General features: G+C 42.0%; 1 protein-coding gene across 1 annotated transcript in view; it reads left to right on the top strand.

The window, feature by feature from the left end:
• The first annotated feature begins 606 nt into the window (after nucleotides 1-606).
• LOC122669015 (DEAD-box ATP-dependent RNA helicase 20) overlaps nucleotides 607-16,464 on the top strand; it is a 40,401-nt gene continuing 24,543 nt past the window's right edge. The window contains exons 1-2 of the mRNA XM_043865622.1: nucleotides 607-825; nucleotides 931-1,208. Of these exons, the coding sequence (XP_043721557.1) occupies nucleotides 770-825; nucleotides 931-1,208 (334 nt within the window). The 5' untranslated portion in view covers nucleotides 607-769. The remainder of the gene's footprint in view (nucleotides 826-930; nucleotides 1,209-16,464) is intronic.

The raw sequence follows: 16,464 nt of genomic DNA, 5'->3' as shown, positions 1-16,464 counted from the left end.
CACTCAAACATCTATTAAACGGATCTACGCACCTCATGCCCACCCTTGGGACTAAAAATATGTATAGAACATCATAGATTTGAAATATCATATCGGAATTCAACAGGAACAATTGAAATTGAAATTAAAAGCCACTGGACAATCGATACCCATGATATAGTTCCTTATCCATCTCAACTTTTAACATTATGCATGACATGGGTAGAGGATGAAATATGAATTTCTTGTACAACTCTTTTAAGGAAGGGGGAAGGGAGATGTAGGGGTTGGGTCAAGCCGGGGACAAATAGAAGAAAGAACATGATGAGAAGGAGGATGAAGAAGCATGGTCAAGTTGGGCCATGCCGATCTTAGCCCAAAGCCTCAACCCTAACCCTAACTCAGGGCCAGGATATCTCAGCCCAGCCCCCAGGACCTGTTCGGGCACAAGGCGGGCTCGAGCCGAGAGGCCAAACACTTCGACCCTAAAATTTTCTTCCTTACAGATATTTTCACAATTATGATTTTACTTTTCAGACCTTTATTTCCTTTGCAACCAAACGGAGACTTGACTTTACAGTATAGGTTGTTCTTCCTCCTCTCTCCTCGACGCAGAGCAAGGAAAACAGAAAAGGAAACGGAGAGGAGAGGCGAAAGGGCAAAACCCCCTCACACAGAGTCACGGGTCAAGTACCCCTCCACTGGGCTATTGCTACTGAGAGAGCTCCAACTGCTCATTTACTTCTCTCACTCTCTCCCCTCAACTGTGAAACACGAAGAAAGGGAAAATATGAGCCGCTACGACAGCCGGTCCGGCGACCCTGGCTCCTACCGCGACCGGAAAAGGTAACGCCTTCTCCTACAGAAAGAATAACCAATACAAACTATCTCTTCTCTATGTATTTCGCATTCTCTTCTGTCGAATTAATTATGCTTCGCCGACATTTCCAGCGATTCCGGTTTCGGAGGAGGTGGAACTCTTGCTTACGGAAGCGGCGTTGGTCGATCGTCATCGTCGAGCAAGAGGGAATACGATGGTGCGGACTCCCCCAAAAAGCTGGACTTGGATGGACTCCCCCATTTCGAGAAGAATTTCTATATTGAGTCTCCCTCTGTGGCGGCTATGACCGAGAGTGAAGTCGAGGCCTACCGTCAGCGCAGGCAGATCACTGTCGAGGGCCGAGATGTCCCCAAACCTGTCAGGGAATTTCGCGATGCTGCGTTTCCAGGTAAATATTTATTTGGGCTTATGGCAGTAGGAGTCCCTTGTTTTTTTTATCATTTGATTTCAAGGTCATGAGTTTCGAGAGCTTCCATTATTAGGTATTAAGAATTCAATTAGCTATTAATTTAAACTGCGCTGTAGTCAGAGTACGAACCTTTTAGTTAGTCATTGCTGGATTGCTACCAACTGGAACTGAATTGTAACTTTTAAGTTTGCAACAGTGATAAAAGAGGGAAATACTGGTGGTTGCCTTAAGATTTTCCTTCCTTTATATTGTTTCCATCGACTTCTATGCTTGTATTTTGGGAGATCTATATTGGGCTTTTACCTTTATTCCTTTAAGAACCGCAGTGCAGTGTATTAGAAAGCATTTCCACCAGTGCATTTCCCCCAATATTCTATCCAAATTACATGTATTTAGTGTTTAGGAGACACACAACTTATATTGATAGCTTGTTGTTACACATGAATTTTCAAAAAATTATTGTTACATATAAGCTTACCTGAGCAAATGTCCTCATGTATTGGTGTAGAGATTAATTGGTTGTTGAAGTTGAATACTTGGGTTGTAGTTTACCTGGAGAAAAGAGCTTTATTTTCTTGATGAATTTTTGCCCAAATTGGATGAAGATTGCTCTACACTCATACATTAAGAGTGGGCTATCAGGTGGAATTGGATCCAGATTCATTGTTGTATTCTTTTTCCCCTGACTGGCTGCGAAAAAGAAAATTTTAGGTAAATAAAAAGAGTAAATACAACTATAGTAGCCACTATACTTCAAGACACAAAAGTAAAAAGATACACAAAATGCATTTGTGACCAAAATGTCACAACTTCAGATGCTTCACTAACTGCTGCTAAAATCACTTTTTCAAATAGCAAATTCTTTAGCTTTATTCGCCCATTCTGTCAACAAGTGATTAACATCCAAATGTTAATATGAATTTCTTGGCTGAGGTGCACCCACCTTTTGCAAGCTTTATTGTACTCCTATCTTTTGTCCTTTCTATAATAACAATTTGTTATAGAAAATTATCTTCTTTTTTTTTCAATCCATGAGTGAGTACATGCTGCATAAGGGATCATAAGCCCCAGAAAGTTGGCTCTAGGGAAGACCTACATGAGTTATTGTTGAGAACCGTGGGATAGGAATATTATCGCTTTACCTTAGGTCCTTGAGGGTTTTTGTTGTTTTTCCCTCTTTACTATTTTGCCCATAGGTTGTAATTCTCATTATAAATAAAGTGGACCTTTGTCATTAATGACAAGTCACATCATTCTAGTTTTCTGATTCTGAACTTGGTATTCTCATTATAAATAAAGTGGACCTTTGTCATTAATGACAAGTCACATCATTCTAGTTCTTTGATTCCGAACTTGGTATCAGAGACCAAAACCTTAGAAAGTTTTCTCGTTCTTCATGCTTCTCTACCACTGTCACCGCCCATTGGAAGTAACTGCCTCCTCGTTTAGCATGGTAGGCGAGTTTTGGACCATGCGCCCCTAATTTTTTCTCCTTCATTGCGTCTACATCACCGCACGTCCTTCTGCTACTACGACCACTTTTTTGGTCGCCTCTTGCAGCGTCGCTCTGTCTGCTGCGTCTCTCCCCACCGCGATCTCTCGCCTCTCTCCGCCGTGACCTCTCGCGCGCTCCTTCCCGCCCGTGAGTCACAACCTCTCTGTCAACTCTCGGTGCTGCCTCTGTGACCACCTGTCGTTGTGTCTCTTCTTCGCCACAATCCACGCCGTTGCGCCATCCTCGCCGGCCTCCTTTGTCAGTGTTGCCACGACCCACGTCGTCATGCCATCCCAACCGGCCTCCTTTGCTGGTGCTGCCTCGACTCTAGTTGCTGCCCCTCTTTGCCGGCCTTCCTTGCCACGCTTCTCGTGGTTTGCTTGCTTTTTCCGGTTGCAGAGTGATCTGTCCACCTTATTGTTACCATGACGGATGAAACTGCAAGTGTCACCTCCACGGGCACCACCTCAATGCCAACTCTTGGGCGTTTAAGTACCACTGGGCATTCTAACACTATCCAACCTGATCCCATCAAGTTCAATGGCCAGAACTATCTCACCTGGTCCCGTGCTTGTCTTCTTACTCTTCAAGGACACAACTATGCTGGGCTTGTTATTGGAGACACTCCTAAGCCTATAGATCCTACTGCAGCTGCTACATGGTCATCCAATGATGCTTGGGTAATGTCCTTCCTAATTAATTCCATGGAACCCTCTGTCAATCCAAGTTTTGTTCTAGTTAACTCTGCTAAGGACCTATGGGATGCATAGTTGTCACGGTGATCCAAGTCGATGGAGGGGTGTCACGTCGATATATCGACATGTCGCCCGCCATCGAGCATGTCGACCATGTTTTATTTTTTATTTTCTCTATTTTTTATGTGTTAATAGATGTATACTCAAGCCATGTTTTATTTTTTCTCTATTGTTTCTCAAGTTTTAAGAAGAAAATTCAGAAATCAAAGAAATCGAAGAGGGAAAGAAGACAGGAAGAAGAAATCGAAGAAGAAATCGAAGAGGGAAAGAAGAAATCGAAAGAAATTGAAGAGGGAAAGAAGAAATCGAAGAGGGAAAGAGAGACAGGAAGAAGAAATCAAAGAGGGACGCCATGGCGTAGGTCGCCATGCAACCCTCTCCAGCTCCAGGACGCCATGACAACTATGATGGGATGCAGTCCGCCATACCTATTCGTAAGCCAGAAATAATGCCCAAATATATGAGATACGATGACAGGTTCGCAACACCACTTAGAAGGAATTATTTCTTATTTCTTATTATACGACCCTGACCACACTCTAGCAACAATTGGATTTTTATCATCCCGTTCCCTTGGCTCACCTTGAAGATGCTGATACATTCCAAAAGGAGAGGGAGATGGAACGTGTATATGACTTTTTGACTGGCCTGAATCATGAGTATGATCAAGTTAGGACGCAGATTTTGGGACGTGACACATTCTCCACACTTCTTTAGGCATATAAACTGGTTCAACTGACGAACATTAATGAACAGTCATGATGCCTCAAAGGGTTCCTGTTTGTTCAGCCTTGCTCACTACACTGCCAGCCCCTATTCCTGTGGATTCTTCGAAAGCTCCTCCTCCTACTGGACGAGAGCCAGTGAAGTGTGATTACTGTGGTCGCCCCCGTCACACATGGGAAACCTGTTGGAAGCTCCATGGGCGTCCCAAGGGTGGGCGCAATCCAAAAGAAGGCAGTAACCATTCCCAGGAGAATCTCTCTAAATCATCCGATGTTGGTCCTACAATTTCTATTGCTGCTCCCTTCTCCCCGGTTGCCGTCCAAAAACTTGTGACATAACTCACCACTGGCTCCTCTTCTTCCCCTGTTTCAAACCTTGCTCAGTCAGGTAATTTTCACGTCTCATCTTCGAGTCCCTTATGGTTAATTGACTCTGGTGCTATGGACCACATGACTAGCAACTCAGATGTCTTCTGTACCTACTCTCCTTGCTCTGGCCGGGATAAGGTACGCGTTGCTGATGGGTCTATATCCTCCATTTCGGGTAAAGGTTCCGTTTCCTATTCTCCTCATCTTTCTCTTCCTTCTATTTTACATGTTCCCAAGTTGTGTGCAAATTTATTATCTATATATTGTTTGACTAGTGAGTTAAATTGTTCTGTTCACTTCTTTTCTACTCACTTCTTGTTTCAGGATTTGGTAAAGGGCGCAATGATTGGGTATGGTCGAATCCGTGATGGTCTCTACTACTTGGAGTCTTCTCCAACAATACCACTCCCGTCCTCTGCTCACACCCTTCGTTCTGATAGTGCATTGACCAAGCTTCACCACTGGCATTGCCACTTAGGACACCCTTCTTTTCATATTTTGCGTTCAATGTATCTAGACTTGGTTAGTGGTTTAGAACATCTTAATTGTGATGTGTGCGAATTTGCTAAACACACTCGACATTCTTATCTTGCTAGTGATGTTAAAGGTGATGTTCCTTTTTCTATTATTCACTATGATATATGGGCTCTCTCTAGGACCGTTGATCGCAATAGTTTTTGCTGGTTTATTACATTGATTGATAATTGCACTCGTCTCACACAGGTTTATCTTTTACGCATTCTGATGCTTTTTCCTGCTTTCAATCTTTCATGCCATGCTTCACACTCAGCTTAATGCCACCATTCGGGTTCTTCGGAGTGATAATGGTACAGAATATATCGATGGTAGCTTTCAACATTATCTACTTTACCATGGGATTCTTTCCCAAACCTCGTGTTCGGACCCCAGAACAGAATGGCATTCCTGAACGGAAAAGTCGTCATCTCCTGGACATGACATGTCCCTTGATGTTCACTATTGGTGTCCCTAAAACCTATTGGGGAAGATGCTGTCCTTATTGCTGCCTACCTCATTAATAGGGTTCCCTCTAGTGTCCTAAATTTTACGACACCTATTTCTTTCCTCCCGGACCCTACCATTGCCTCTTCTTTTCCTCCCAAAATTTTTGGTTGTGTTTATTTGGCTCCTAATTCCTCTCCCTCTCGGTCCAAATTGGATCCCTGTATTATTCAATGCATTTTCTTTGGTTATTCGGCCTCCCAAAAGGGCTACAAGTGTTATCACCTCCTTTTCGCCGTCTTTATGTTACCCTGAATGTCACTTTTCATGAGTATGAACCATTTTTCACGACACCTCTTTAGGGGGAGAGTCTTGAAGAACAACTGCCGTTACCCACTCTGGTGATTGATAGTCTACTTGTTCAGGGGGAGCATACAATTGACAATGGTAAGGAGGAGACATTGGCTCCACCTGTTACACCGCCATCTCCTATTGTTCCAAACTTGATAACTTACACTCTGAACAATACCAAAAGAAAGGATATCATGGATGACCACCAATCATTACCCATTGTGGCGCCTCCACCAGATCCGCTCTCACCATTAGGTAACATCTCTCCTATCCTTGATTCTATGCCTAATTTTGCTAATGTTCATGATGACTGCCCTATCGCTCTTAGAAAAGGAGTTCATTCATGTACTTAGCATCTCATTAACTACTTTGTCTCTTATGAGTCCCTATCACCCTCCTATCGAGTATTTGTTTCCTCTTTGTCTTTTGTGTCTATTCCATAGGATTGGAAGGAAGCCATCATGGATCCAAAGTGGAAGGCCACCATGGTAGAAGAAATGCTAGCCTTAGATAAAAATGGTACCTGGGAACTTACTCGTCTCCTTGAAGGGAAGAAGTTGGTTGGATGCAAGTAGGTATTTACAGTCAAGCAAAGGGCCAATGGTACTATTGAGAGATACAAGGCAAATATGGTTGCGAAGGGCTTCACCCAAACTTATGGGATCGACTACCAACAAACCTTTGCCCTTGTAGCAAAGATGAATTTAGTGGGAGCCGTTACTATCTTGTGCAGCCAATTTGGGTTGGAATCTCCAACAATTGGAAGTAAAAAACGCCTTCCTAAATGGGGACCTTGAAGAAGAAGTTTACATGGATCCGCCTCCTGGTTTCTCATTCCTATCTTTTGCTGGTCATGTTTGCAAGTTGAAGAAGTCCGTATATGGTCTCAAGCAATCTCCTAGGGCCTGGTTTGGTCATTTTGTGCAAGCTATACATAAGTTTGGATATCGACAGAGTCAGGCCGACCATACATTGATTGTGAAACGAGATGGTACACGGAGCACAACCCTTATCGTATATGTTGATGATCTAGTGATCACTGGGAATAGTGATGATGAAATTTCCCATCTAAAATCACTACTTGCAAAGGAGTTTCAAATTAAGGATCTGGGATCTCTTCGGTATTTTCTTGGGATTGAAGTTGCAAGGTCAGACAAGGGCATTTTCGTCTTCCAACGAAAGTATGTTTTAGACCTTCTCCAGGAAACCGGCATGTTGGGTTGCAAGCCTGCAGGTTCTCCTATTGAGGTCAATCATCAGTTGTGTTGTGACCAAGGTTCTAAAACTCGGGTTTCGACTAGGTTTCGATCAGCTAGAAAACGAGTTCGTCTCGGTTTCGACCATATCTTGGTCGAAACTTGGGACTTTCTCCATGCTAACTTGAACCTTGGTTTCGAGGCCCAGAAGTTGGTTTTTTGCCCTTATTCTTGTTGTGCTGCCTATTTTTGACATTTTAAACACAATCCATGCATTAGTTTCACATGGAGAACGCTAAAACTATTACTTGTGGTTTTGATCCAAGTTTGATATTGTATATTGTTCTTGGACATGGTATCAAATAAGGTTTGACCGGAACATAACTCCTTCAATATAAATGAGATTTAAGCAATCTTAGATTTGTTAGAAAACTTTGTTTTGATAGCTTTCCAATAAGTCCAAGATTGCTTAAATCTGATTTATATTGAAGGAGTAATGTACCGGTCAAACTTAATTTGGTGTGCGCGAATATTGTCAAAATCACTCTGAATAAAAATATTTTTTTGGACATCAAAACAAATGAATATTTTACCGCTTTTGGTTTTTAGCAATGTTTTGCCATATTGACATTTATAGAATTTTTAGATTTGAGAAAAACCCCAGCATTAGAAAGTTGAAAATTGCACTTGCCGTAAAAAATCAAATTTTTGTTCTTGAACTGGGGGTTGACTTTTTTTCCTTTTGTAATTTTATTTTTTAACTATTTTTATTGGATTCAAATAGGGGGTATTTGCTTATTTATGAATAATATCTTAAGTAAATGAAACATTTACTTAAATGATATTAGACATAACTAAGTGTCTGTCCTGGTTTCTGGCAGTTTCTAGTATAAATACCTGTCTGTCCAAGTTTCGAGCCAAGTTCCCCTAGTTTCGATGGGCATATGTGTCGAAACCACCGTAATATGGTCGAAACCATCGAAACCCGGTCGAATCCAGGGATTTTATAAAATCCCCCTTCAACTCGTCTCGGAAACCTGGGAAACCGAGTTAACTCGGTGGTTTCGACAAGTTTCGGTCGAGTTTTTGTTCCATGGTTGTGACATGGGTGACCCTGTTGATAGAGAGCAGTACCAGAGACTCGTTGGACGGCTGATTTACCTGTCTCATACCAGACCCGATATTGCCTATGTTGTGGGCATCGTCAGTAAGTTTCTTCATGATCCCAGGACATCTCACCTTAAGGTAGTGCATCATATATTGAGGTATTTAAAATCTGCCCCTTGGAAGGGAATTCTTCTCCGACAATGGGAACCTTAGGCTGGAAATATTCATAGATGCTGATTGGGCTTGATCCATTGACGATAAGCGATCCACTTCTGGTTATTGTTCTTTTTTTTTTCTTCTTTTTTTTCCGATAACTAAATTAATATAAATGGTTATTGTTCTTTCCTTGGAGGAAATCTTGTCATATGGCATAGCAAGAAACAGTCAGTTGTCTCTCGCTCCAGTGCAAAAGCCAAATTCCGTGTGATGGCTGATGCAGAGCTGAAGCACTATATCCGCAAGAAGAAGAAGAATAGGAAGCTGCTGCCCAAGTAAGTAGTGTTAGAAGTATTATTGGTGGATCTATACTTAGTTTTTTTTTTTTTGAAGTGTTTTATGTTTTTAAATTGAACCGGCCCAACCTGGTTGAACCAGTGGTTCAATTTAAGTGATTTGAGTCACCTTTTATTTAATATGTAATATTTTCTTTTTTGTTTTTTTGGATCCACACCTTACTCCCACGAATTAGAGAGGAGTGTGGGTTTAGTTAAGTTGGCTAGGGGTCCTTTAGACTCCTAGGCTGAGTAGGAGTAAGGCTTTTATGCCTATTTAATTAATGGAATTCGTGGAGCACATTCATTCGCCACTTTTGAAAATTAGAACTTTTGTTTTGCAAGCTGCTGCTCCTGCTCTACTTCTGCAAAAGCTTCTGCGAAAAACTGCTTTGTGTATGATCAAAGCAAGGTGGGATTGGTGTGTGATCCAATCGACACCTTGCGGTGTGAAGCCCGGGTGGTTTGTACAAGCTTTCTTTCAAGTTCTCTTCTTCAAGATTCAGTTTTTACTCGAGGTTCTGCTTCTGCCAATTGTTCACTGCATCTACAAGTAAGTTTGAGCCATCCCCAACCCCATATCTCTTCTTCTAAACCCTTTACAGCCCAACCCTAATTTTCCCCTTTTGTTTTCTTCAATTTTCCATAACCTAATTCACTTGCAGACCTAACCCTCCATCAGAATCCATCCAAATTTAAGCCTGTGAATACCGGATCGAACTGAGAGGGGGGGGGGTGAATCAGTTCCCTTAATTTTGACGTTTTCTGCAAACCACACAGTCGCTTACAGTCTTACCTTGCACCACCAGAATGTGGCCAGGTCTACCAAGACTGTAAACCCACTCTTCTCAAAGGCAAACTCCCAACTCCAAACGAATGCTATGAGATCTTCAATAGAACGTATCAAGCACTTGAATCCATCGCCAACAACTGAACCGATGTTTTCTGTCGATTACCTTCGCGCCTATGCTCTCGAATCACGCCGGAATGGTAGAAGATGACTTCTCCTTGATTTCCTTCTTCTTTAGTGCTTCAGAGATGCGTTTTTGGTCCTCTCACGAGAATATATATATATTATTCCATGAGATACCCTTTGGACCAACTGAATACTGTCTCCACAACCATATGCTGATGACCGCCACTGCCAAATCCAAATCCAACACTGCACTTAATGACAACATTGCACTGCTGCCACTACAAGCACGAAGAGCACTAACAAAGTCACAACATCCTCACAACATCCCTTCCACTCGATCCAGACCCCTGCCCCATCCCACCATCAAAACCCTAGATTCCTTTAACTTCCATTAAAACCCAAAACCCTAAATTTCATTCCAGCAACATCTAGCCATCACCTGCCCATCATACCTTGGTCGAGTGACTCTCTCTACCCCTAGAGAACTCGACCTAAAGCCCTTGCCCTAATTCCATCTCTAAACCCTAAATTCCATCACTTCCCTCTTCTCAAAAACCCGAAACCCTAACCTGCTGCCTTTTGAATTCTCACACTTCCGCTCATCAAACCATCATTGGACCAATACCGATAGACTCCCCTACACATTTGTCTAGCATAACCATATCCTTAAACCCTAACCTAATAATAATGTAGTCCTAGATTGATAGGAGACCAACTAGGAGCCAGTAAACTAGGATCTGTTATGAATAGGTAGTCCGATTGGGGCAGAATATGATTTTAGGTCAAGGTTTGGGTTTGGTACTTTGGTTAGGGTTAGGGTGTGAGGTGTTGATTAGGTGTAGGGGAGTCTATCAATGAAGGTTACGTTAAGTTTTGATGGAGGAATATGTGCTGTTGGTAAGGGTCTACCATGTTCATCCATTTCTCTGATACCACTTAATGTAGTCCTAGATTGGTAAAAGACCAACTAGGAACTAGTAAACCAAGATCTAATATGGACTGGTAGTCCGAATAGGACAAAATATGATTTTTGGTCAAAATTAGGGTTAGGGTTTGAGGTGTTGGTTATGCTAGGCAGGTGTGGGGGAGTCTATCAGTGAAGGTTATGTTTAGTTTTGATGGAGGAATGTGTGCTGGAATGAATTGGCAGCACAAGTTAGATTTACGGTTTTGGGTCTTGAAAGGTGGAAGATGATGGAATCTAGGGTTTACAATAACAGGAAATCAGGTGGTTGAATGGGCTTAATATTTAGGTTGAGTGTGGGTAAGGTGGAAGGGAATATATGCTGAAAGTTACGGCTAAATCAGATAGTTAAATCTGGAGTTATGGAGGTTTCCTAGTAGAGATAGGAGAGAGGGGGTAAAAGTGTAATTTCAGACAATCAGCTGGGTGGATGGTAATAAAATTTGGACCGAGTCTTGAGGAAGATTCGATCAAAATTTTAGCAGGTTCTAACGGTTAGATTTGGCTGGGCAGAATTCTCGCAAAAATCACCTTGCATGTGACCTTCTAGAAGGGAAGAAGAATAGTTGCAGGTTTTCAGTTCTAGACTTACTTGTGGATGAAGAACAGATTGGATCAGACTTGGGGTGATGTTGTAGACTTGAACAGTGCTTGATGATGTAGAATCACTCTTGAAATCAGAACTTGATTGTAGAATTTGAACGTAACAGCAATGGAGAAAACAAATAACCAATTTGAACCACCCGGACTTCACACTACAAGGTGTCAATTAGATTAAACACCGATTCTTTCAAACGATCCACCGGGGCTTCACACTGCAAGGTGTCAATTGGATCAAACACCAATCCCACCAGCCTTGATCGAACACAAGACAAAAATCTTCAATGGAGAAGAAGAGCAGCAAAAAGATTTTCATTAATCAAAATTTGTGTTCAATGTTTGCCCCCCTTACAACCTTATATAAGACTCATAAATGGACTCTTACACCAAAAAGGAAAGGCCTAACCCAATCCTTAACCTATTAGGTAACCTAAATTGACTAGGAAAGTGAAATAACAAAGGAAATGGACTCAAAACATGGTTGGACTTATAGAGTCCTAATCCAGCCCAACTTAAATAACAATTAAATAGTCACCTGACCACTTAAGTTGTCACATGACTACTTAATCAAGTCACTTGATCACTTAAGTGATCACATGACCACTTAATCAAATAAAAAGAAGTCTACTAACTAATCCCGTATGTAACCTTATTACCCATAATTTAGGCCCATAAAAGTGGCCTATTACATTGAAAACCCATGGGATCAAAGGCCCAACATGTATATAACCCAACAGATCCTGAAGCTTTGGCTCCTAGCTGGTCTCCTTGCCACCTAGGACTACATTAAGTGGTATCAGAGCTATGGATGAGCATGGCAGACCTTTACCCACAACAACCGATCCTATGGCTGCAATGTTAGAGCTGTTTCAGAAGTTCACTGCTGAACAGAGGCCATATCTGAAGAGATAAGAGCTGAACAGAGGATTATCACTGAAAGGTTGCTACTGATTGAGCAACGATAAGTCACTCTTGTTAGGGACAACAACCTGCCCATGGAAGAAGACAGAGGTACCAGGATCAATCCCAAGTCCACCAATCTCCTCATAGAGGTAGGGAAGACAGGTACAGGTACAGGGATGACAGAGACAGGCATCGAGAAGATAGATACAGAGAAGATGGGTATAGAGACGAGAGAGAAGATAGGGATCAATAGAGAACCACTGAGAATCGTAATGGCTTTGAAGACCATATGAGGTCTTACTTTAATGCTGATAATGGTGCTCCTAGTCGAAGATATCATGATGTGCAGAAGGTCAAGCTGGAATTAAAGGAATTCGATGGCAACCACGAGCCTCAGGTATTTTATGATTAGTTGGCTGCATTGGATGACTACTTTGACTGGTGTAATTTACCGGAGGAGAGAAAAATAAAACTAGCATGTACTAAGCCAGTGGGACCTGCCCGTGAGTGGTGGAGAACTACTGAGGGTGACATAGAATATGATGGTATTGCACCTACCACTTGGCCTGAGTTGTAGGATAAGTTGAGGAAGAAGTATCTGCCCAAGCACTTTAGGGCTCAACTTCAAGACCAGCTGAACACTGTTAAAAAATAATTTATCCACCCGTGTCCCCCTTTGGATAGTCCGCCGTGTTAGAGCTCCTATATGATATACATATTATTTCCTCCCTTTCCAAAAAAGTCGGCCTTTTAGTGGAAGTGGTTCCAACATGGTATCAGAGCAGGTAGTGGTCACGGTATCAAGTTCCCCTGGGAGCGGGCAGGTGTTAAAAAATAATTTATCCACCCGTGTCCCCCTTTGGATAGTCCGCCGTGTTAAAGCTCCTGTATTATATACAAATTGTTTCCGTCCTTTCCTACAAGGTCGGCTTTTTAGAGGAAGTGGTTCCAACAAACACCCTACGCTAAGGGAGCATGACAGTGGCTGAATACATGTAAAAAATTGGCTGACTCTCTTCTCGTACTGGCATTAGAGAGAATGAAATTCAGGTGCTAATGTTAGGGACTGCTTTGAAAAAGCTCTTAAGGCTGAAGAATTGTTGGCACCACCAGGTAAACGGTTTGGTACTCCTGCTGGCGACGACAAGAAAATTTTTCTAGCACCCAAACCTTTTACTACCGGCTCTTCTAATGCTGGACCTTCACGTTTTGCCCCTCCCCTACAGTTTGACAACAAAGGCAAAGCACCCATGGTGAGTACAGACAGAGTCCGATGTTTCCACTGCCAGGACATGGGACATTATGCTAAGGACTGCCCCCATCGAAGAAAGCCTATTGCTGTTGCTGAGAAGTAAGAAACAGCGGAAGAAGATGATGGTTTGCATCCTTACCCTCTAGATGAAGGAGATTATGTAGATGGATATTTTGACGATATGCTTGGTGAAGAGGATACCTATGCAATCCACGTTACGCGAGTTTTGGTGGCTGAAACCAAAGGAGAAGACTGGCGACGCACTTGCATCTTTTATCCTCCCATGCATTCAGGAGATCACAACGCCCAGGTAATTGTTGATAGTGGTAGTTGTGTTAACGTGGTTTTTGAATATTTTGTGAAGAAGGCTGGGTTGAAGATTGAAAAACACCCACAACCCTATAAGGTATCCCTCTTGAATGGCAATAAGATGGAGGTAAACCAGCGCTGTTCTTTACGTCTACATCTTCATCGTTATTTGAAGGACATATGGTGCGATGTGATTCCCATGAGGATGGCAGATGTACTATTGGGAAAACCGTGGTTATATGACAACGATGTTACTATCGATGGGAGGAAAAATCAGTGTATTTTCCAGCATAAGGGGCAGCAAACAGTGTTCCATCCTTTGGATTTGCCTTCTGAAATGCGCGAAATGCAGTCCTTGCGCACCAATCAAAGGGGGACAGAATATGGGAAGAAGCTACTTGCTGTTCCACAAAAGGAATTTGTGAAAACCAGCAAGAATACAGGTCTGGTTTTGGCCTTGGTTACTAACTTACTAAAGAAGTGACTCCACAGCCAACAGTGCAACTTTCTCTAGTCATGCTGTCTGACTTTTCAGATGTGATTCCGGAGGAATTGCCAAATGAATTATCTCCCCGACGCGATATACAACATGCTGTAGACCTGGTTCCTAGTTCAGGATTTCCTAATCTGCCTACTTACAGGCTTTAGCCCTACGGAATAAGAAGAGCTGAAGAGACAGGTTGAAGACTTGTTGAAGAAGGGGTTCATTCATGAGAGCCTCAGCCCTTGTGCTGTTCTAGCTTTGTTGACACCCAAGAGAGATGGTTCTTGGCGTTTGTGTGTGGATAGTAGAGCAATAAACAAAATTACCATTATGTACAGGTTCCTAATTCCAAGACTTAATGATATGCTTGATATGCTGTCCGGCTCTAAGATCTTTTCAAAGATTGATCTACGGAGTGGGTACCATCAGATTCGGATCCAGCCGACGAATGGAAGATGACATTCAAGACCAAGGATGGTTTGTTCGAATGGAAGGTTATGCCCTTTGGTTTGACCAACGCACCAAGCACTTATACGAGGATGATGACACAGGTACTATGTCTTTTCCTTGGTAAATTTCTGGTTGTTTATTTTGATGATATTTTGGTGTATAGTAAACATCCAGATGAACACATTGACCACTTGAAGCAAGAGTTAAGAGTGTTAAGGCAGGAGAAGCTATTTATTAATTTCAAGAAGTGTTCGTTGATGCTGCCCAAGGTTATATTTCTTGGTGGCATTGTGTCCTCCAAGGGTGTAGAAGCTGATTTGGAAAAGATCAAGAGCATTGTTGGTTGGCCCATACCAAAGACCTTTACTGAAGTCCATAGTTTCAATGGGCTTGCTTCCTTCTACAGGCGATTTATTTGGAATTTCAGCGCAATTATGGCGCCCATTATTGAATGCACAAAGCAAGGTAAAGGGAAATTCGAATGGACAGCTGTTGCCACTAAGGCTTTCAATTTGATTAAGAAGAAAATGATTGAAGCTCAGGTATTAAGGCTGCCAAACTTTGACTGTGTATTTGAAGTTGCCATTGATGCTTCACGTGTGGGTCTAGGAGATGTTGTGATGCAAGGAGGGCACCCTATTGCCTTCTGCAGTGAGAAGCTCAACGATGCAAAGAAAAAGTACTCCACATATGACCTAGAGCTGTATGCTGTTGTTCAAGTGTTGCGACACTGGAGACACTACCTTATTGGTAAGGAGTTTATCTTATACATTGACCATGAGGTACTTAACCATCTACATTGACAAAAGGCAATCAACAACTGCCATGCCAAGTGGGTTTCCTACTTATAGGAGTTTGTATTTGCTTTAAGATATAAGTCAGGAAAGGAGAACATAGTGGTTGATGCATTGAGCAGGAAAATACTGACTTTGAACACCTTTTCAATACATGCACTTAGCATAGAGCATATTCGGGGGAGAATATGCAAGTGACAAGGACTCTAGTGTCCTATATGTTGAATTACAGCAGGGTGGGCAGCACCCTAAGTATGACATAAGGGATTTGTGAACTTAAGTGGCTTAAGGGAATATTGAGTGATTTGAGAATCGATTATGAAGATCCCATGCGCCTCTACTGTGACAACTAGGCTCCCATCAACATCGCTCACAATCCTGTAAAACATGTTGAGATCAAGGTTCGAGAACTCGAGATCTCGATTTCTCAATTTTGAAATCTCGAGAATAAAACATGGCGAGATCTGATCTCGAACCATTATTTTAACCCACCTACCACTTAAATACCTTACCTAATTGACAAAACTAGATATCTCGCGAGATCTCGGTCCGACTTCGAGTTGAAAGAAAAAAAGCACAACTCGGCGAGATCTCGAGATCTCGACTGCTCGGTTTTTCCAAGAGTCGAGTGGCACCGAGACCAGTTTTAGTACCTTGGTTGAGATTGATAGACACTTCGTAAAGAAAAGCTTTGATCGATTCCTTTGTTAGTTCTCGTTAATCAATTGGCTGATGTATTCACCAAGGACTTGAATTGTTAGGTGTTCCACCCACTGGTCTCCAAGTTGGGCATGTTTGATATATTTGCACCAACTTGAGGGGGAGTGCTGAGAACCGTGGGATTGGAATATTATCGCTTTACCTTAGGTCTTTTCGGGTTTTTGTTATTTTTCCCTCTTTACTATTTTGCTCTTGGTTTGTAATTCTCATTATAAATAAAGTGGACCTCTATCATTTATGACAAGTCACATCATTCTCATTCTCTGATTCAGAACTGTTATCATTGGCCATTGTGTAAATATATAATTCAATTTCAAAATATTACAACTCGACATTTGTGTAAATATATGCTTCAATTTGAAAATGTTACCATTTCAAACGGATACATCCTAGA

The sequence above is a fragment of the Telopea speciosissima genome, chromosome 7 (assembly GCF_018873765.1).
Source record: "Telopea speciosissima isolate NSW1024214 ecotype Mountain lineage chromosome 7, Tspe_v1, whole genome shotgun sequence".
In the NCBI taxonomy this organism is placed as follows: domain Eukaryota; kingdom Viridiplantae; phylum Streptophyta; class Magnoliopsida; order Proteales; family Proteaceae; genus Telopea; species Telopea speciosissima.
This window is presented reverse-complemented; position numbering and strand designations above follow the sequence as displayed.